The sequence below is a fragment of the Salvia miltiorrhiza genome, chromosome 3, assembly GCF_028751815.1.
Source record: "Salvia miltiorrhiza cultivar Shanhuang (shh) chromosome 3, IMPLAD_Smil_shh, whole genome shotgun sequence".
NCBI classification, from domain to species: Eukaryota; Viridiplantae; Streptophyta; class Magnoliopsida; order Lamiales; family Lamiaceae; genus Salvia; species Salvia miltiorrhiza.
In genome coordinates this window covers 1,887,623-1,909,980 of record NC_080389.1, presented here as the reverse complement: position 1 = coordinate 1,909,980, position 22,358 = coordinate 1,887,623, and the positions used below count along the sequence as shown (strand labels likewise).

General features: G+C 39.1%; 2 protein-coding genes and 2 long non-coding RNA genes across 4 annotated transcripts; 2 read left to right on the top strand and 2 right to left on the bottom strand.

Moving 5' to 3' along the window:
- Positions 1-2,961: 2,961 nt before the first annotated feature.
- LOC131017033 (uncharacterized) lies at positions 2,962-6,334 on the top strand. The gene is made up of 3 exons (XR_009099349.1): positions 2,962-3,556; positions 5,413-5,477; positions 6,110-6,334. It is a non-coding gene; the product is annotated as an uncharacterized LOC131017033 (long non-coding RNA).
- A 290-nt stretch (positions 6,335-6,624) lies between these two features.
- Positions 6,625-8,042, bottom strand: LOC131015768 (putative late blight resistance protein homolog R1B-16). The gene is made up of 2 exons (XM_057944194.1): positions 7,628-8,042; positions 6,625-7,514 (listed from the first exon to the last, which is right to left on the bottom strand). Exons 1-2 carry the CDS (start codon positions 8,040-8,042, stop codon positions 6,625-6,627), a joined length of 1,305 nt encoding a protein of 434 aa, XP_057800177.1.
- Positions 8,043-8,214: 172 nt separating this feature from the next.
- Positions 8,215-8,901, top strand: LOC131017021 (uncharacterized). The gene is made up of 4 exons (XR_009099332.1): positions 8,215-8,295; positions 8,376-8,483; positions 8,572-8,660; positions 8,744-8,901. It is a non-coding gene; the product is annotated as an uncharacterized LOC131017021 (long non-coding RNA).
- A 574-nt stretch (positions 8,902-9,475) lies between these two features.
- LOC131015767 (disease resistance protein RPP13-like) lies at positions 9,476-10,025 on the bottom strand. The gene is made up of 2 exons (XM_057944193.1): positions 9,660-10,025; positions 9,476-9,544 (listed from the first exon to the last, which is right to left on the bottom strand). Exons 1-2 carry the CDS (start codon positions 10,023-10,025, stop codon positions 9,476-9,478), a joined length of 435 nt encoding a protein of 144 aa, XP_057800176.1.
- Between the last annotated feature and the right edge of the window lie 12,333 nt (positions 10,026-22,358).

Genomic DNA, 22,358 nt, shown 5'->3' with positions numbered 1-22,358 from the left:
GACTTTATAGTTATGCTAAACCTTTTCCTTTCGTTTTTTTTAATGAAGCTGCATCTTCTAGTTAACTGCTTTTGAATTAAATATATTATTAGTAAGTGAGTATTAATGATTTCAAAAAATATCGTCTTAAAAACAATGATGTAATACTTATCTAAATTTTCTTTTATTAAAGAACTTATATGTGCTTGCTTTAGATTTTTATTAGAGTAATAAATCATGATAAAAGCCCCATTAGTCTTTCGATGTCTATACTGTTATATAAATTTATATACACGATTAATTAGTTATAGTGATTATATAGGATTTTAGTTTAAGTTTTTGAAGCATTAAATTTATGTGATTAGGTGCGGCGCATTTAAGATTTCCTTTCCGGATTTAATTGCCTACGACTTTAAGGTGAAGGATTTTACGCTTATTCATATTGTTATATATGTTTTTACTTTCATGTTTGATTACTTGTTTATGTGCATCTTATGATTATGATGTTATGTGCGATCATGGGACCTAAGCCATTGATCTATGTTATGTGCGATCATGGGACCTAAGCCATTGATCTATGATGTTATGTGCGATCATGGGACCTAAGCCATTGATCTATGTTATGTGCGATCATGGGACCTAAGCCATTGATCTATGTTATGTGTGATCATGGGACCTAAGCCATTGATCGATCATGGGACCTAAGCCATTGATTTATGTATGTGTTTGGTCATGGGACTTAAGCCATCGACTCAAACTATGATTATGTTTGTCAAGGGGCTCCGGTCTCTTAGCGTATGTTTGCAAGTATGATAATGTGATTTGATTATATATGTGACGTATGTGGATATTTGTTATGTTCCTCACTGAGTATATTTTCAATATGCTCACCCCTTTTTTTTTTCAGTTTTGCAGTTTCAGAGTCGAAATGGCCATGGAAGTGGAGAATGACTAGGGATAAGGAATTTACATTGAACATTTTAGTTGAACTTGTTAAGTTTTAGTTTATTGTTTTATTTTTATTTTAAGTTTATGATACTACTGTAGTTTTGGCAAGTTGACTTTGAAATTAGTTTAAATTTTCTTTATAAATCAAGAAATTTTATTTTTACTATTTGTTCTTCAAAGTTTTTAAATTTAAAGGTTTATGAAAATTGGGGTGTTACAGTCATGGGACATAAAATTTGGTACAATGGATCTTAAGTGAAATTGAATACTTTCTACCAAAAATTCACTCATCGAATAGAACTAACCAATTACTATATAGCAAAAGCTATTCATCATTGGTCGAAAAATGCAGCCAATTATTCAATTAAATTGAATTGTTTTATCAATCATATATTACCATTCAAATCAAACACCTCTTTACAATTTTTCACAATCACAAGGGATGAGGAGTAAAATAGCAGCCTTGCCTTAGTGGGCTAAAGCCCAATAAAAACCATAAGAGAAAAGGCCCAAGTCTAAGAATGAGAAAAGTGAGCCCAACCCTATCATTTCTCTCTTAATCTCTCTCTCTTCTTACGCAGAGAGCCTATCTGCCCTTATGGCAATGTGAAGTATTCTTGTAGTGTTCGTTAGCTTTGTTTTATTTTATATATTCTGCTTCTCTGCCTAAGATTATCTTCCCACACTCTCTTAAGAAGTTGAAATTCGAGATGAACGACGAGTTGGCGTTGGATGACATGTTGGGAAAGATAAGTACATTGCCTCTTATTAAGAACCATCTCTCTCCCTCTCTCTCTCTCTTTGTAGGGAGGTGATAAGAGGTGAGAGGGAAGAAGATTGAAGAAAAATAAGCAAACACACAAAAACAAGAAAGATAATAGTGGTAGAACCTAGCTAGCTATCACATATAAGCAAACACACTGCTTCGTTCTTACTCCGAAGCTGAACTTGAACATGAAATGGAAGATCTTCCCCTTGTAATTCCACTTGTTCCTCTACGATCTCCTTTGCGCACATCACAGCAGATTCGCCACAATCGCTCATCCATATCTTTTGCAACGTCGGTATGTCTCCACTTTGAGTCGGGATCTCCTTCAATTCTTCCATATAAACAAGACGAAGCTTCTCAAGGCGTGGAAAGATGGAGTTCGATTCCACAGTCCAATGCTCCAAACTGAAACACGGACCCAATTCCAAGTATTTGAGGGAACGGAATTGGCCTTCAACCATTTCCCACTTGCCTGTTCCAAAGCACCCGTTCCTCAACATGAACTTCTCAAGAAGGGGTAATGCACCTATCTTTTCCAACATTTTTTCCCATTCAAAGCCACCATTCATCACAATTGTCAACTTCTTGAGGCTTTGGGCGAATGTGAGCGCATACGGAGCAGCTCTAAAATCAAACAAACAATTTACGTGGAGGGATTCCAATTTACACAGACGTTTGATATTGTTCAGACAATAATAATCATCTTGCTCGATTCCAACATAATTTATCCCCAATTTTTTGATATTGGGAATTCTCTTAACCACCTCTTCACTGCACTTGAAATTTGCTATTCCCACAAGCACCAGTAGATTCTCCATGACGACGACATCATCACTCGAAGGTTCTGGAAGATAAAATCTTCCTCCAGTCATTTCAATATGCCTAAGTTGTGGCATTCTCCAAATCTCAGCCGGTGCAGTGAACTCCTCAAAACAAGAAACAATCAATATGTGCAGATTCCATAGGCGAGTAAACGAGGTAAAGATCGAGGACATGCTATCAACTCTAACAGCAAGGTGGCGCAAGTTAACATACTGAGACGCAAGGGACTTGATCAAGCTTTTATCTCCAAAATAATGAAACTTGTATGCATGTAATGTTCTAAGCAACCCAGAATACTTAATACACGGGATCCTCCCATATTCACTGATAATGGAACGAGCACGTTGTAGTAGCCCGCTCTTTTAATTATGATTAAAACTAGTAAATGCAATTTTTATAAATGAATCCAGTTTATGGTCCTGATTTTTTTTATCAGAGACGGAGTTATTATTTTAGCTTTATACTTTTATAACGTATAAGAAAAACGCGACGAGGATTATTGAGCCATTCAATAATTTATTATCCAGTTTGATAACTGACTTAGCAAAGTCAAGTTATTAATTTATATGCGATAGAAATAGTATTTCTATTATTTACTTGAAGTCGTGATTAATTTTCGACTTATAAAACGAATTATAAAATATGTAATTCGTAGAGAGTTATAACGAAGCGTCGTTATTTAGTAGAACCCAATATTAGTTTTACAAATACTTGTAACTTCAATACTTTACAAATCATTATTTTTCCACTCCCTAATGTTTCCTACACTATATACGCATCCACTCCACCAAATTCCATCATACCTACCTCCCCACCACTACTTTACTTTTCCCCCACCACATTAGTGCACCACCAACTGCACTACCTATGCTCCCCACCAACTCCAAAACTTCACCCATTCCTTCCATTTCGCACCAGCAATCACAAAGAGAAGGAAGACTTGACTTAACTACTTTGCCAAGATTTCAAGCTGCTCCAGTCCAGTAGTACCCCAACACTCCGGCAGTGTTTTGCAAGGCGATTTCAGCCATCCAAACGGTTCCCAAAAATTCTTAAATTAATTGTGTATCATCTTTCATATGTTTTCTATACTTTGGTAAAATTTCAGAAGGTTTGAAGCTCTTATGATTTATTTATGAATTTGTAAACATCACTGCCCATCTGGAATACATTTTTGGTAAACAATCTTTGGGAGGCCATAAGTAAAGTTTCAATCGGTGAAAACCTTTGAAACTTGAATATGTCACTCTAGACTCCCGTATCTTTCTTTTGAAATCGGCCTCACCATTTTTGAGTAAGGGAAACAACCGGTATAAATTCTTGAAATCTAGTTCTTATTCCTTGTACCATCAGTAGATTTTACAAACCTACGACTTTGAGGTGGCAAATACCGACTTAAATCTTTGATTCTCAAGCCTATCTTTCTACTGAATATTCACTGACATGTTGGGAACTTACTTGTTCAGTTTTAGAATTTTTGGTGAAGCCTAAAGTGGTTTTTCCGATTTATGTTCTGAATCTGCCAAACTTGAACTCTTTTTGTGCACTGAACTTTAGATAGTCATATCTTCTAAACCATGAATGTTCTTAGAGTAAATCCAACTGGAGAGTGTTATGATCTCTCCCTAGTTTCCAGATTGACCCTTGGGGTTCCCAGTGGAGTTTTGTAAAGGGAGATATGAATTTTTAAAGAAAGCCCACTGACTTGGTTGTAATCTGGAAATCTGAAATTTTCAGATTTTTGCTTGTTAAATACCCATCTTTGAGAGGGCATATCTTGCTCGTTTGAATTGTTTTTCATTCGATTCAAATTGGAGAATGATCCTTGAAATGTCTAGTTTCCAGAATGTCTTTTGGAGCCTCATTTGGAGATCCGAGGCAGATTTGGTGTCAGTTGCAAAACAACCCCTTAAGAGCTCAAATTGTTGAATTATTTTCTATGTATCAAAGTTTATTTTAAAGGATGTTTCATGAAAGATTTAGTATATGTGCGTAACGAGTTTGGGACTATTTATTTTAAATGAGGTCCGTTCTTTATTTAAATTATGATGGACTTTTAATGAATATTTTTGGGATTAAACTCTTATTTCTTGATTTATATAAATTATTTTTTTTAAGGACTTATAAATATGAATTTCGTAGGCCTACTGACCTACTGTGATCGACGGTTTTTCGATGTCTAATAGCTTTGAAAATCTTATAGCAAGTCCCTACATGAGTCTTGAGTACCCTGGTAAAATTTCAAGCCATTCCAACTTCGTTTGATACTTCTTTAAAATGCAAAACCTAAACTGCACATTACTACCGAGAATTTCAGAGAACAGATGAAAGAGTCATTTATTTCAGTAGCTTCCTGTGTGATCTAGCTTTCCAAATTTTTATGGTATTAACCTTATTGTGTTAGCTAGATATCCACCAAAGTTGAGCCCAGTTTGATAACGTTTACTATTTTTCAAAAATCCAAGTTTTCGATTGTTCAAAACTGCCGAACATGGTAGATCGTGGTAAAAACGTCATATCTCTCAAACCACTTGGAGTTTTCGACTCTACTTTTTTTTTTATATGAAACTAGACTCAAAGATCTTTCTTTCGGTATGAGTCTCGAGTCCAGGAGATGTCGGAGTCAGAACAGATTAAATTTTGAAGTTGAGTCAGTGTAAAAACAGAGCATGTTTTGATGATGTTTGATTGTGATTCTTATGTGCCTTATGTGTTTGTGTTGCCTATGTGTTTGAATGAGATTAGACGAGGTATGATTGATTTTTGACTGTCTTTAATGTAACGAATTATGGATGCTAGAACCCTAAAACATTAAAAGATACCCTAGGCACGTAGAATTAGACTTTGTCTTATGACAATTTCTTCACGAACTTATCGACTCTTCATCAATGAAGGTCCGGGCGACAGAAAGTGAAGCCGAAGAAGAAACGACTCCACGCCAGCTTTAAGAACAATTGAGGTGGGCAATTTCTTACGCGTAAATAAAATGCTATGCATGTGTTATGCTTTAAAATGCAAATTGGATCTTCAAGTGTGGTATGCTTTATTATGCTTTACGCTAAATGATTTACGCTTGATTACGCTTATTTAAGCTTGAATGCTTTACGTTGATAAGTTTATGCTTATGTTTGATGCTTGCGTCTGTTGGGGGAGGCCTCCCTCAACAGTACGATGCCGTGTCCGTTGAGGAGGGCCTTCCTCACGGCGCGATGCCCGTGTCCGCTAAGAGAGGCCTCTCTCGCGGCGCGATGCCAGTATGCCAGTATGCCTGTGTTACAGCGTCTATTGGGGGAGGCCTCCCTCAATAGTACGATGCCGTGACCGCTGAGGGAGGCTTCCCCTCACGGTGCGATGCCCGTGTTCGTTGGGAAAGGCCTTCTCCACGACACGATGTTTGTTAATGAAGATTGATGATGAACAATGCCCTTATGCTATTTATGAATTTGGAAATGTTTAATGAGCAAATGATATGAAAGAAACTCATGCCTCTTATGCGATATTGTGAAATTGTTAATGATGTTATGTTATATGCTTGGCAACTGCCCACTAAGTACTCTTGTACTTAGACCTTCGATGTTTATGTTTGTGCAGGTTGAGCTGTGATGGGCGATGAAGTGTTGTTGCTGAGTAGAGCTTTTGTCGAACTTAAAGTAGGCTCAGAAAGGATACATGTCTTCATACATGTATCTCAGTTATGCATTCCGCTGTAAACACTGATTATTTTAGTTACACCTTCCGTTGCAAACTCTGATAATGTTTTAGCCAAGCCCTAACGATGCCTTTTTCCTTTTTAAGGAATATTTCACGCGTATTCAAGCTTTTTGAGTATTCTTTTATGCGCCCCTTTCTAAACCCGCTTCTTAATTTCCCTTCCCCAGTCATGGTTTTCCCGGATTAATTATCCTTAATTAAGGCCGGTCGTGACACACGTGGCATAGACTGCAAGTCGTCAAGGACTTCCATCATTGGCGCGTTACTGGGTATAACAACGCGGCGTAGGCTACTTATGCCTCGAGGAGCATCTTGCCCTATGACATGATAGAACCCATCTTTCTTGCTCTGGTTCAAGCATAAATCCCTCAACAAATCATGAATTTTGACAAATTTTATGTTTCCTGTAGACCCCACTTTATCTCAACTAGAATGAGATTTCTATCAATCAAGTCCTTTAAGAACTCTATGGCAATAGTTTCCAACCTTTTCCCATTCATGGGTTTTAAAAATCCTTCAAAAACCCATAGCTTCACGAGTGTAGAGACTCTAACCGAATCATCTTCCTCAAACACTCCCATATATAAAAAACATGGCTTTAAATAAAATGGCAAACGATTATAGCTCATTTTCAACAGTTTCATGCAATTCTTATCATTCTCCAAATTCACTTCTGAAGCTAAGTTCTTTCTAATTGATTCCCAAACTCCTAGAGTGTGTTCCCTATTTCTCAAAATACCCCCCACTACAACAATTGATAAAGGAAGTCCTCTGCAATTCTCTACTACTTTCTTTCCAATTTTCTCTAACTCATGAGGGCAACTTCCAACCCCAAACACAATTTTTGAGAAGAGTTCCCAGCTTCTAACCTCATCTAAAAATTCCATTTGAAGGCTATAGTTGTTGTTCAACTGGGAACTCAAGTGGGAAAGCCTAGTCGTCACTAATATCCGACTATAATTCTCATTTTCGGGAAAGAAACGTTGTATCCTATCCCATGCTTCGATACTCCACATATCATCCATCACAATTAGAAACCTTCTACCTGACAAATACTGGTAGAGCTCTAATCCTAGTTCATCTTCACTCTTTTCACTCAGTTGTTCCTTGCTTTTTTTAGTGGCTTCAGAAACAAGTTCACAAAGAATTTCCCTTGTGTTGTATTTTTGAGAAATAGTAGCCCAAGCACAAACATCAAAACGCTGCTCAATAATTTTCTTCGAATAAACAGTTTTGGCAAGAGTGGTCTTACCTATCCCGCCCATTCCTGCGATCGGGATATCAACTATAACAACAAGGTGGCGCAAGTTAACATTCCGAGACACAAGGGACTTGACCACGTAGCTTTTATCTCCTAAGTCACGAAACTTTCTGTATGCATGTAATGTTCTAAGCAACCCGGAATTCTTAATACGCAAGATGCTCCATGTTCACTGATAATGCAACGAGCACGTGACATAGACTGCAAGTCGTCAAGGACTTTCTTCTTTGGCGTGTTCCTGGGTATAACAACGCGGCGTTGGCTACTTATGCCTCGAGGACTAGATTGCCCTATCACATGATAGAACCCATCTTTCTTGCTCTGGCTCAAGCATAAATCCCTCAGTAAATCGTGAATTTTGACGAATTTTATGTTTCCTGTAGACCCCACTTCACCAACTAGAATGAGATTTCTATCAACTAAGTCCTTTAAGAACTCTATGGCAATAGTTTCCAAACTTTTGTCATTCATGGGTTTTAAAAGTCCTTCAAAAACCCATAGCTTCACGAGTGTCGAGACTCTAACCGAATCATCTTCCTCAAACACTCCCATATACAAAAAACAAGACTTTAAATAAACTGGCAAATGATTATAGCTCATTTTCAACGGTTTCATGCAATTCTTATCATTCTCCAAATTCACTAGTGATGACGTTGTAAGATTTATCGTTTTAAAAAAAAAACTTAATTAGTATTATATTTTAATGTGTATTCTAATGTGTATTCTAATGTGTAGAGCCATGAAAATGTTCAACATGAGCATAGGAACAAGAGGGAGGAAGACTCCTTTGTGGGAAACGATCAATGTATGTAATTCCTTATACCTTAACATTATGTTTCACTTTGATCAAATAGTATGTTTACTACTTTATTATTTGTGACACAGGCTCCACAACAACCTGATGGAGCACAATGTGGATTCTATGTTATGCGATTCATGAGAGATGTCTTTGACAATCTTGTATCCGATCACTCTCTCCCATTAGCTACGTTGGTAATTATAATTTAGAATTTTAATCAAATTTTAGTTTAAGGTTTCATTTATGATGTATTACTTAATGATCACAATTTTGTATTTATAGTTCACAGGAGGATGTTATTCCAAAAAAGAGATTGATGAAATGAGGATAGAGTGGGCAGAGTTTCTAAGTTCGATTGATGATTGATGATGGTAAGTTTGATACAAAGTTAATTCTTTAATATTTTTTAGATCTAAAGTTTATAAACTAATACATTCATATTTTGATCATGCAGATGGTGTAACTTTGACACTCAAGTAACCTCATTTTTGACTTACATGTATTATGATCAACAATATTTTTTTGGATTTGATGTAGGATGTTTGTATGATGGATACTTTTTCAATGTAGGATGATAATTAACTTTGAAACTAATGAATGACCTTTTTATTATTTGTGTATATATTTTAAATTATTTATTATGAATTTTTAGATTTCATAAAATATTTATTTGAAAAATAGGAAATTTAAGTATAATTGTAAAATTAAAATAAAAAATTAAAAAATTCAACGAATAGACAACATGCGCATGCGCGTTGTCTATCAGCTAATAGACAACGCGCATGCGCATGTTGTCTATCAGCTAATAGACAACATGCGCATTGCGCGTTGTCTATCAACTAATAGACAACATGCGCATGCATGTCGTCTATAGCGCGTCGTCTATTAGCTGATAGACGACGCACATGCGCATGTTATCTATTAGCTGATAGACAACGTCGCATGTTGTCTATTAGCGCCCTCAAATAGACTACACCTACATAGATGACATGCGATTTTCAAATAGATGACGCGCTTCGCATGTTGTCTATTAGCATTTTTCTTGTAGTGACTTCTGAAGCTAAGTTCTTTCTAATTGATTCCCAAACTCCTAGAGTGTGTTCCCTATTTCTCAAAATACCCCCCACTACAACAATTGATAAAGGAAGTCCTCTGCAATTCTCTACTATTTTCTTTCCAATTTTCTCTAACTCATGAGGGCAACTTCCAGCCCCAAACACAATTTTTGAGAAGAGTTCCCAGCTTCTAACCTCATCTAAAAATTCCATTTGAAGGCTATAGTTGTTGTTCAACTGGGAACTCAAGTGGGAAAGCCTAGTCGTCACTAACATCCGACTATAATTCTCATTTTCGGGAAAGAAACGTTGTACCCTATCCCATGCTTCGATACTCCACATATCATCCATCACAACTAGAAACCTTCTACCTGACAAATACTGGTGGAGCTCTAATCCTAGTTCATCTTCACTCTTTTCACTAAGTTGTTCCTTGCATTTTTTAGTGGCTTCAGAAACAAGTTCACAAAGAATTCCCCTTGTGTTGTATTGTTGAGAAATAGTAGCCCAAGCACAAACATCAAAACGCTGCTCAATAATTTTCTTCGAATAAACAGTTTTGGCAAGAGTGGTCTTACCTATCCCGCCCATTCCTGTGATCGGGATGCATTGGCGCTCGCGTTGGTCCGAAAAGAGCCTTTCCAAGATTCCATTCACGACACCCTCAGACCACACCACCATGCCACTACTATTTTTTCCCGTGGAAGAAAAAGCAGAGAAGAAGCTACGTGTCTTATCAGGAACGCTTCACACGAATTTGAAAGCTATCATTTCCATAATTCCGTCTTTTCTTTTCTATCTTCTCTGCCGAGAATAAAAGAACTGAAGTCCAGTTATCGACCTCAATCAGTTCAAGTGTTGGAATGTCTCCAATATTACTTGGAATCTCATGTAGACCACGACACTCACGAAGAAGCATTAGGCACTCGAGTCTTGGGAATTAGCATGAGCCTCAGCTCACGAAATTCTCCCTTAAATGTTTCCCAGAAACTGCCTTTGAAAGCATAGTTTCTTAGTTTAAGCACTTGAAGATTAGGTAATGAACCAATGATGGTCATATCACTCCAAGAAAGCCTCCAACCACTCAAGGTTAACTTTCTCAGTTGTAGAGGAAAGTTTAGACCGCCAAGTAACTTTCGGGTGTGTTTGCTTTTTATCCTTCCAAATGGAGGGATAACAAAAATTTATGCCTTTAAATGTTTGCTTTCTTATCCCACATTTTGCACAAACACCATTTTTCCTTCCTTATTTTCACTTCAAGGAGAGATAATATTATCACACCAAAATGGAGGGATAATATTCTTACCAATTTATCCCGTGGTCTAGATGCAAAACCTTCAACTCTCTTCAATCCCAGTTCATCAAGTTGTCTAGATGAAAAATCTCCATGCTTCTCCAATTTCAATTTCTCAAGTCGGCATAGTTGTTCAAGATTATTGAGGCAATGGCCTACATTTGCATCAAACATCTCCTTGGAGTAACATATTTCCAACTTTTTAATGTTTGGAATCATTTTCACCACTCTTTTGCTGCATATATACGAAGTTCATTGCTAGCGAAAGTTCCTGCAGGTTATAATCATGGTCTGGATGCAAAATGTCTTCTATGAGACATGGAACAAAATGTCTTCGCAGGATAGGAGTAGGTAAGACTGGTAAGTAATCCATAACAAGAAGAATTACCTTCTCTTTCGCAGCCTGCCTTATGCAAAATTCCCGCACAATATCATGAAGGCTACAACTCTTTATTTTCCCATCAAACTTCCTTGTGGTGATCAAAACTAGACTTCAATATACTTATTATTACAATATTACATATTATACTTAATTTTTATTTCAAAAAGTATAAATTAAAAAACTTTATATAACATAAATTTGATTTTTTTCAACCTATTATTAGCTAATAAAAGTGAAATTAACGGTAAGAACTAATTATTAGCAAAGAAATTTGAAATAATAGAAAACATATGCAAGAAAATATAAATGATTGAAAGTAGAACACCAAATATGGTACACTAGGATCTTAAATGCAGTAGTGGAACAGGTGATGTTCTCTCTACAAATTAAAAATTTTTCACTTGAGAAACAAAACGCAATCATTTATGCTTAATCAAATCAAACTATATGTAACTGAACATAATTGTCAAGAAATAGCATGCAATGAAATCACTCATGATCATGTCCTAACCAGGATTACACCACTTGGTTCCCGAACCTCCTGTCTTCCCCACTCGTGCTCAAGCATTTTAATCTTCGTCTTCTTCTTCTCTGGAGACCGTTGAATGCACTGCACGGGAGCTCCGATTCTTCTGGCAGCGGGGGACTTGACTCCTCTGAACTGGACTCGACTCCTCTGGAGTTGAACCCTCTGGTGCGTGACTTCTCTGACAGCACAACTTCTCTGGCCTCGTCCCCGCTGGAACCCGATCCCTCTGGCCTTGACTCCTCTGGCAGTTGAATCCGCTGGCACCAGGAGACTCGACTCCTCTGGCAGTGGGGACTCCTCTGCGCTGGACTCCTCAATTCCTCTGCTCTTTTTCACTTTTCTGCAACACACAAAGACAAGCAGCAAGTAAAAGAGAAACAAGGGAAAGTCAGAGGAAAGAAAAAGAGAAAAGTCAGAGAAGGGGAAAAGGTGTCCTTGGGACACAGGGGCTCAGATTTTCCCCTTTATATTCAACAACCCTTCCGGCAGCTGAATGATCAAGACCAGGGATGGACGATGGAGCAGCTTCTCAGATCTCAACAGAACCGCCAACAGCAGGAGCCAAGTTCAGAACTCCGACGGCTCAGATCTACTCAGGTAACCACCAATCAGGGCTCCGATGGTCAGGAAAGCCCGGTGATACCACCACCCACGCAGGGAATCCCGTATTATCAAGGAATCAACCACAAAGGAATAGCAGAGCCTTTCTATCCTCAATAATACGTTGTCCCAGTATGAGAGTGCATCAGGGATATAAGGGAAGTAACAGCAACGGTAAAGGTGGGGCGCCATTGAAGGCGGTGAAGGAACCAAGGTAAAAGGGCGGTGGAAGATGGGAAATTCGAGGAGTCTGAGAGAGATGAGAAAGGCGTGAGGGGTATATCCGGAATGGGGAGTGAGCTAGGGTTTGGGAATGGGCTGGATAAGTAGGTGGGCTCGGTTCTGGGCCCTGAAGTTGGCCCAGACCCAAAAAGAAAAGGAAGGAAGCAAGGGAATGAGAAATGGGCCAACCTCACATATCCACCTTTGGCACATTGATCATTCTGTCACCAGGAAAAGGTCGGCCATTGATTTGAAGTTATCATCATAGCCCCAATTTTTACTCTTATCTGCCACAAAGTCAAGACAAGAGAGGGTGAGAGAAATATCAAGAATATTTAACTCAGTCTCAAACCACAGAGACCAACCCAGGGAAATCACCAATTCTCAAACCAAAGAGGTCATCATTGAAGACTCAACAGACTCAGCAGGGCAAACACACAACACACAAGAAAAGAAAAAACACAGGACAAGACACAAGACAACAGAACAGAGCAGGACTCACAACAGACCAGACACACAGAGTAAAAGAAAACATGCAGAGCACGCAAACACAGGACAGAGCAGACTCAACTCATGCAACAAACAAGAAGACAACAAAAGGAAAGAAACAGAAACAAACAGCCACAAAGGCTGAACTTGTCACAAAAACACAGAGGAATCAACCAGGCCCAATGTTCAAAGTCCTTTTGCAAGATTCCAGCTTTGCAACTGGTAGGCACTTAGTGCCCATATCTGCAGGATTGAACTCAGAGGGAATTTTGTTCAGAATGACATCTCCTCTTTCTACAACATCTCTGATAAAATGATACTTGACCTCAATGTGTTTAGTTCTATCATGGAACACAGAATTTTTGCACAGTTGTATAGCAGACTGACTATCAGAGAAAAGCACAGGTTTATCATCAACAAAGTTAATATCAGAGAGCACTCCATTTAACCATATTGTTTCTTTCACAGCTTCAGTAGTAGCTATATATTCAGATTCAGTAGTAGATAAGGCCACAATGCCTTGTAACTGAGACTTCCAACTAATGCAAGCATCACACAAAGTAAACACATAAGAGGTAGAAGACTTCCTACTATCTCTGTCATTGGCATAATTGGAATCCACATAACCTACACACTTCACACCATTGTTAGACTTGGAGAAAAGCAGACCATGATTCATAGTAGATTTCAGATATCTAAATAGCCATTTCATAGCTTCCCAGTGAGGGAGACCAGGATTTGACATGTACCTGCTTAAACAAGAAACAACATATGCAATATCAGGCCTAGTGCTAATCATCAAGTACATAACAGAGCCTATAGCATTAGCATACGGGATATTTCTCATTTCTTCAAGATCAGTGCCAGAGGTGGGACATTGCTTCTTACTAAGCTCAAAATGGGATCCAAGAGGTACACTGACAGGATTGCAATTAAACATGTTGAACTTATGCAAGACTTGATTCACATACTCAGATTGATGCAACAAGAGGGTGCAGTTCTCCCTATCTCTTTCTATGCTCATGCCTAGGATTTTCTTGGCATCACCAAGGTCTTTCATGTCAAACATATCACAAAGGCATTTTTGAACATGCTGTATAGTTTTCAAACAGGGACCAAGAATAAGCATATCATCAACATACAAAAGCAAGAATACAGGAGACTTACCACCCAAGTGATACAAACAATGATCAAAACTGCTCCTAACAAAGTTCAAGCTTTTCATGCATTGATCAAATTTCAAGTTCCATTGCCTAGGTGACTGCTTTAGACCATATAAAGACTTTTTGAGGAGGCAAACGTGATCAGGAAAGTTTTTGTCCACAAAACCCTCGGTGTAACGCCCCGCATTTCCCTAGCTAAATTTAGAGTAAATTTTGAACTTATAAGTATGAGATGATTCACGCTGGAGAATAAAAAACGAGTTTATTTTAATTCCAACAAAAATGATTTACAAAAGCTTTTGTAAATTTAGTTATTAAATTTTTATGCATTGCATATTTATTTAATTTAGCATTCAAGCATTTTCACGAGCTTTTAATTAGCAAACCCTGAAGTATTATTACAGTCACGATATTTTATCCTGACGAGTTTTAATTGTCCAATCAACTAGTCGCCCTACCTATACTCCACCCTACATACTAGCCGCCCAACCTACATACTAGCCGCCCAGCCTAAAAAAAAAAAGGGCTGTCAAAATCCCCAACACACCTTACTGAAATCATCACACCATTTCAATTTGTCTTTCACCATTCAACAACTTCAAACTCCTTCCTCACACAAGGATTCAAGTGCAGAGCCACCAAACAAATCAAAGCAGCACACATTTCAGATCAAGCAACCAACCACTCCAGATTTCTTACGAAATTCCTAAAGGTGCCATTTTTATTTCAGCTGCCCAACAAAGAAAATACGCATACATACATACATCACTCATACTCATGTATCAATTGAATCAAAGTTTTCGAACAAATTCATCTGTACATGGGTTTCTGTTTTCAAAGAAAAGAAGAAAGATTTAATTTTGAAGCTTTGATTTTGTTTCCCTGCCTTCGATCTTGCTGTGTTGAGTCGAGTCAGGGGGGATAAGGGTTGACGGTGGTGCGACTGGTTGTTACCTTCGACGGCGACCCCGTCGTCTGTCGCCACTGTCACGGAGATAGAGAGAGAGTTGGGCCGGGGCTGGGTTTTGTCGAGGGCGGAACGGCGGCGGCAGTCTGCTCCATCAACTGCTGTCGGCCGGAGTGAGTAGAGAGTAGGGGGATGGGTGACTGGTCGGAGCTGGTTTAGCAGAGGGAGGCCAGAGCGCGGCGGCCCTGCCGCTGTCGCTCGGCCACGGACGGAGGGAGAGTGAGGGAGTCGCGGTCAGCGGCGGCCTTGCTGCTGCAGTCGCCGGGAGCGGACTGGAAGTGAGAACAGAGGGAGGCGGCGGCGGTACCTATCGTCGTTGCCAAGGAAGGAGGCCGGTCGACGGCTGCCTCGCCGGAGGGAGCTGCGGCGGCGGTAGTTGGCTGACTGATGGTTGAGAGAGAGAGCCGAGCAGTCGAGTCGAGTCGAGAGAGAGAAGTGACTGAGTATGATAGAGAGAGAGAGAGTGAGAAGGGAAGGGTGCTGCTGCGTGTGTGTGTGAGTGTGACCGAGAGAGAAAATAGGGAAGAAAGGGGGATGGGATGTTGGGCTTTAGGTTTGGGTTTGAGGGTGGGTTTGACTTGGGCCGATTTTAATTGAGTGTTGGGCCGAGTTTTTGTTTATTTTTGTTTCAGTTTGGGCCTTTACTTATTAAATCAATTGGGCCATTAATTTTCAATTGGGCTCAGTTTATTAAATAGAATGTTGGACCTTCAATTATTTAACATTGTAGGCTGCCTCCTATTAATTAAATTGGGCTTTCTTATTTTTAATTAATTGAACTATTATTAGTTTGATTAATTTATTTAAAGGATAATATTATATTATTATTATGTGCATATTTTAAGTAATTACTTATTATATGCTAAGCATGACATGAAATTGCATTATATTTTGCAATAAAAGTATTTATGATTTAATTGGTTTTAATTATAATTCCAATTATTAAAGAAAGACGAGTAAGAATATTGTTGGTGTTCTTAACTCAAGAGAAATGTTTTCAATTATTTATTCATTAAATTTTGAAAACCCGGCTAAGTGAATCATAGAATGTTAAGCACTTCACCATGACTTAAGATTAGAATCAAGGAGACCTATTAAGAATAGACTTCTTGTAGGCTTTATGGACCAAGGGGATTAGCGCTGCTTTCCCGAGACGAGTTGTGTGATTGAATCTTCAGGCTTTGCCTATCCAGGTGGGCTTACTTTCCAAATGTACAAAGTATGATTGAGTTATTAAGCTCTAAATGTTTCAATGAAATGCAAATTGTTTATTTAATGTAATGAAAACTGTTTATCCAATAAAATGTTTATGTGCACTCTGCTCTGTTTAAGGCTCGTACAGTTAATCAATTGAGGTTCTCTTATGACCTAATACGTTGTTTGAGAATTGTGTACACTTGTTAGTTGACTCGGTGGGTTGATCTCCATCGGGCTCTAACCAGAGGCGTTATAAGGGTGCTCGGCTGGATGTGTTCCGGAGCATGAGAAATATCAGGCCTGCCTGGGTAGCATCCCGAGGTCAAAGTAAACTTGTCTGGGTTACGCCCTCAGTTCAAGTAAGCGGGAGACAGAGATCCGTCGGTGGCAAAAGGTCCGGGATCACAGCGAGTAACAGAAAGGGAGTGTGACATGTGCGCACAAATGAAAGAAATTATTTTAACATGCTTAGAAGTCCTTTCAATTTAAAACCTTCTAAGTCATGTCACATATGATTGGATAAACTGTCCTTACGAAAATATGAAATGTTTATGAAAATGCATGCCCACTGAGTACATTAGTACTTAGCCCAAAAATACTTTCAAATGTTTTCAGGTTGGCTGGCTGGTGCTGACGGAACTGAGCTGAGGCTGGGGTTCAACTTCCTTTTAAGACTTCCGCTGTAGCAGTAGATAATATCTGGTCTTTTGTTTTCCCAACTTAAGATCTTCATGTTAAATTTCAAATGATATACCTGACCGAGCTTAGACTCTTCACTACTAAATTTATGCTAATGAATGTCGGTTGTCAGAAGCATGAAACAAAACTTGTGATCCAAAGGGGCATAACCCGACTTTCTATCATATTTCGGTCTTTAACAAGGATTTTCCCTTGTTTATTTTTATGAATTATTCACACCTCAATTATTTTTATTCATTCAAGAATTGGGGTGTGACACTCGGGCTGCTTCATGTAAATGTCATTTTCCAATTCACCATGCAAGAAGGCAGTGGTGACATCCATTTGTTTCAATTCCCAGTTGAAATGAGCATATAAAGCAAGCATAATTCGCACAGTAGTAAATTTCACAACAGGAGCAAATATTTCATTGTAGTCAATGCCTTCCTTTTGAGTGAAACCTTTAGCAACAAGTCTAGCCTTATATCTGACATTTTCCACCTCATTTTTAATCTTAAACAACCATTTGCACTCAACAATAGAACAGTCATCAGGTTTAGGGACCAGAATCCAAGTATTGTTGTTATGCAGAGAGTTCATTTCAGATTCCATAGCAGTCAACCATTTAGCAGATTCATCTGAGTTAACAGCTTCAGAATAAGAGCAAGGTTCAACATGATCCACATTGTTAAACACATTAAAGGCATACATAGACATGTTGTAATCATCAAACCTAGCAGGCTGCCTAACATGCCTTCTCTCTCTATCTCTTGTAAGTTGATAATCATTCAAATCATTATTCACAGGCACATCATTTAAAGCAGGCTCTTGCACATCATGTTCATTCACAATAGGTTCATGAATTTCTGGTTCTAGGGGAGGAGTAGGTTCAGGGTTTGGCTCGGGTTCCACCTCACAAGGAATCACAGGAGTATACATAAACTCATATCTAGAAGCATCATAAGCATTCAGGTTCTCCACCTCACTTGGAGCAGCAGAATGTGAGGAATTCAGCAAACAAGGAAAACTCAGCTCATTAAAAGAAACATCTCTGCTAATGCAAGTTTTGAACCCAGGTACAGACCTATCCCACAGTCTATATCCTTTAACCCCTTCAGGATACCCAAGAAAAATGCACTTCTTAGCTCTAGGCTCAAGTTTATCAGTATTCTGATGCACATAAGCAGCACAACCAAAGACTCTCAGGTTTTTCAAGCATACAGGTTTATTCCAGAAAACAGACTCAGGTAATTTACCAAGTAGAGGCACAGAAGGAGATCTGTTAATCAAGTAGACAGCAGTCATAAGGGCTTCACCCCAGAAATGCTTAGAGAGACCAGAAGCAACAAGGAGACTCCTAACTCTCTCAAGGAGGGTTCTATTCATTCTCTCAACAACTCCATTTTGCTGTGGAGTATATGGGATTGACTTATGCCTAATGATGCCTAACTCAGAACACCATCTATCCATGGATTGATTACAGAATTCAAGGCCATTATCAGTTCTAATGCATTTAATGCTTTTTCTAGTTTGGTTTTGAATCTGAACAGCCCACTTAGATAATTTATCAAACACATCAGATTTGTTTTTCATAAGAAACACCCAAGTTTTCCTAGAAAAATCATCTATCACAGATATGAAGTACATATTACCACCATGAGTGGGCACCTTTGCAGGGCCCCAGACATCAGCATGCAGATACTCAAGTATTTCAGTGATAACATGTTTTCTGGGATAGGGTACAGAAATGGGGAATGCAGACTTGTGATGCTTTCCTAGAATGCAAGGTTCACACAAAGTGATGTCAGAGATCTTGTCATCTTCAAAAGAACCAGCATTTTTCAAAATATTCATGCCTTTATTGCTTATATGACCTAGTCTAGCATGCCAAAGTGCAGACTTATCATCATGAACCACATTTGCAGCATGTAAGGGCACAGATTCAGCATGCACAGCATATAAATTCCCCTTCTTAAGTGCAGAAAAGTAATGTTCAGAATCCCTTTTAAACTGAAAACTCAAGTGATCAACAGATCCAGTTATCATGTTATCAGCAATTTGGGACACAGACAACAGACTGAACTTCAAATTTGGCACATATCTGACTTCAGTTAAAGTGAGGCATTTTCCATTTTCAAACTTTAAACATACATCACCCTTACCCATGATTTCACAATTCTGACCATCAGCCAATGCAACATGTCCTGACTTAACAGGTCGAAGATTATGAAACATATGCTCAAATGGAGTGACATGAAAAGTGCAGCCAGAATCAATGAGCCATTCACTGGAACTCATGTTTTTAGAAATAGCATTTGAGTAACTGATGAACTGGAAATCATAATCATGCATCATATAAACACAGTCATCCTCATACACATTATGAGCACTTTGATTAGGCTCTTCAGGGACAGGTTGCCTTTTCTGCCTAGGGAGTTTGCACCTATTGATAAAGTGACCAGGTTTTCCATAGTTCCAGCAGACCTTCCTAGGTTTTTGGTCAGAGTTTTGGTTCTGGTTTTGGCCACTATGCTCACCTTTCTGATGGTAAGGTCTCATGTCCTTAGGCTTATCAAAGTTCTGACCCCTATTGAAGTTCTGGGGTTGGTTCTTGTTCACATAGAGGATTTTACCATGCAGAGGCTTTGACTTTACCAATTTCAGTTCACTCTCTTTAGACTTAAGACCATTGGTGATCATTTCACAAGTGACTTTTGAACCACCATATTTCAGAGCAGACTTTACTTCAGAAAAAGACTCGGGTATGGAGTTTAAAAGAATTTGGGGAGCATATTTCTCAATGGAGTCATCTCCAGCAAGTTTTAAATCATGCAGCAGTTTGTTGAAAACATCCATGTTAGTATCAACATCCTTTGAAGAATCCATTTGAAAAGACATAAATTGATTTTGCAAAGACCAAGTTGACACTTCAGTAGGTGCAGCATATATAGCATTCAAGTCATCCCACAAATCTTTAGCACATTCATGATGAGACACCTTTCTAACCACAGAACTGCACAGGTTTAACAAAATAGTGGCCCTAGCACTATCATTCATTTCATGCAACCTAGCCTCAGTGACAGTCTCATCAATCTTAGTGGTTATTGCCCTTTTAACCTTTTCATTTACAAGAATGCATTCTATCTTGATTTTCCAGTCCTGAAAATCATCTCTGCCATTGAATGGCACTACATGCATGTTGTTCATGGTTATGCAGATGCAACAAGCAAGAAAACACAAAGAGCAAAGACACAGAGGAAGCACACGGCAAAGGGAGGTCAGAACTGACCTGGAGAAGATCCACCTAGAGTTAAAGAGCAGTGGAGAGCCCAGATCTCAGCACAGATTGATCTGTGGAGCAAGGTTTGCACTGGTCACCCTAGTGGTTCCAAGGGGACTAACTTAGTCCACAAAACTCTCAATCCAAGAGAGTTTTCAAGGCACACAGACCTTTTCAGAGAACTCAAAAAACAGAGTAAAAGTAACGCGAAAGCAAAACATAGGCAACCAAACTGGATAAATCCCTTTCTTCCTTGCTTTCCAGGTTACTCGCACGAGGAGACTCTTTTAAAGGAGAATCGAGACGAACTGGACCAACTACAAGGGAGATCTAACTTGGCTTGAAATGCCAAGGGATTATCGAGTTAAGATGTCAACAAGCGGAAGCAAACAAGACACTCAGAAACGCAAGATACCAAAAAGAGAAAACAAACGCAGCACCTTGACCAAACCTAAATCTAGGAGCTAAGGTTACAGCTGCTTTACCAGAGCCGGACTCTTCAGGAGGAAGAGCCGGACCTACCACAATCCTTGCTCGTCGGGAGCGAAATTGGCGCAGCCAAAGGGCGACGGGATGGGTAAGATGTGTTTGGAGGGTGCCCTGACCGTGGCTCTGATACCACTGTTGGGTATCTTCGCCTAGCCAGGATTACACCACTTGGTTCCCGAACCTCCTGTCTTCCCCACTCGTGCTCAAGCACTTTAATCTTCGTCTTCTTCTTCTCTGGAGACCGTTGAATGCACTGCACGGGAGCTCCGATTCTTCTGGCAGCGGGGGACTTGACTTCTCTGAACTGGACTCGACTCCTCTGGAGTTGAACCCTCTGGTGCGTGACTTCTCTGACAGCACAACTTCTCTGGCCTCGTCCCCGCTGGAACCCGATCCCTCTGGCCTTGACTCCTCTGGCAGTTGAATCCGCTGGCACCAGGAGACTCGACTCCTCTGGCAGTGGGGACTCCTCTGCGCTGGACTCCTCAATTCCTCTGCTCTTCTTCACTTTTCTGCAACACACAAAGACAAGCAGCAAGTAAAAGAGAAACAAGGGAAAGTCAGAGGAAAGAAAAAGAGAAAAGTTAGAGAAGGGGAAAAGGTGTCCTTGGGACACAGGGGCTCAGATTTTCCTCTTTATATTCAACAACCCTTCCGGCAGCTGAATGATCAAGACCAGGGATGGACGATGGAGCAGCTTCTCAGATCTCAACAGAACCGCCAACAGCAGGAGCCAAGTTCAGAACTCCGGCGGCTCAGATCTACTCAGGTAACCACCAATTAGGGCTCCGATGGTCAGGAAAGCCCGGTGATACCACCACCCACGCAGGGAATCCCGTATTATCAAGGAATCAACCACAAAGGAATAGCAGAGCCTTTCTATCCTCAATAATACGTTGTCCCAGTATGAGAGTGCATCAGGGATATAAGGGAAGTAACAGCAACGGTAAAGGTGGGGCGCCATTGAAGGCGGTGAAGGAACCAAGGTAAAAGGGCGGTGGAAGATGGGAAATTCGAGGAGTCTGAGAGAGATGAGAAATGCGTGAGGGGTATATCCGGAATGGGGAGTGAGCTAGGGTTTGGGAATGGGCTGGATAAGTAGGTGGGCTCGGTTCTGGGCCCTGAAGTTGGCCCAGACCCAAAAAGAAAAGGAAGGAAGCAAGGGAATGAGAAATGGGCCAACCTCACAAACGGTTTATATGTGCTAGAACTCCTTTAACATTTATTAGAACTCCTCTTGAATTAAAACTCTAAATATTCGAAGTTATCATGATGTTAAATTTCTAATCAACCATTAAACGAGACTTATGTATGCTAGAACTCCTCATCAATAATAATAATAAAATAATTATAACAAAATAAACCATATCTCACGTGGCATCGTATAATCACTCGATTCTAATTTTTCTTAATTCTCATTCATTCTTATTTTTTTCTATTTTTTTTTTATCAATTTTCATATCTATAGATTATTATGTATATAAAAATCATTATATTTCAATTTTCCTCAATTGTCATTTATTCTTATTTATTTATAAATCTGTAATCAATCTCTACATCTAAAAATTATTATATACACTTATTGATAAAAATCCTACACCATTAAATAATCATACAAACCTATAGATAAATTTTACAGCATGTTCGAATCTTTATGTTTGTTAAACATAAAATTAATTTATGAAATTCAAATCTAAAACATCACTATAAATTAGTATATAAGA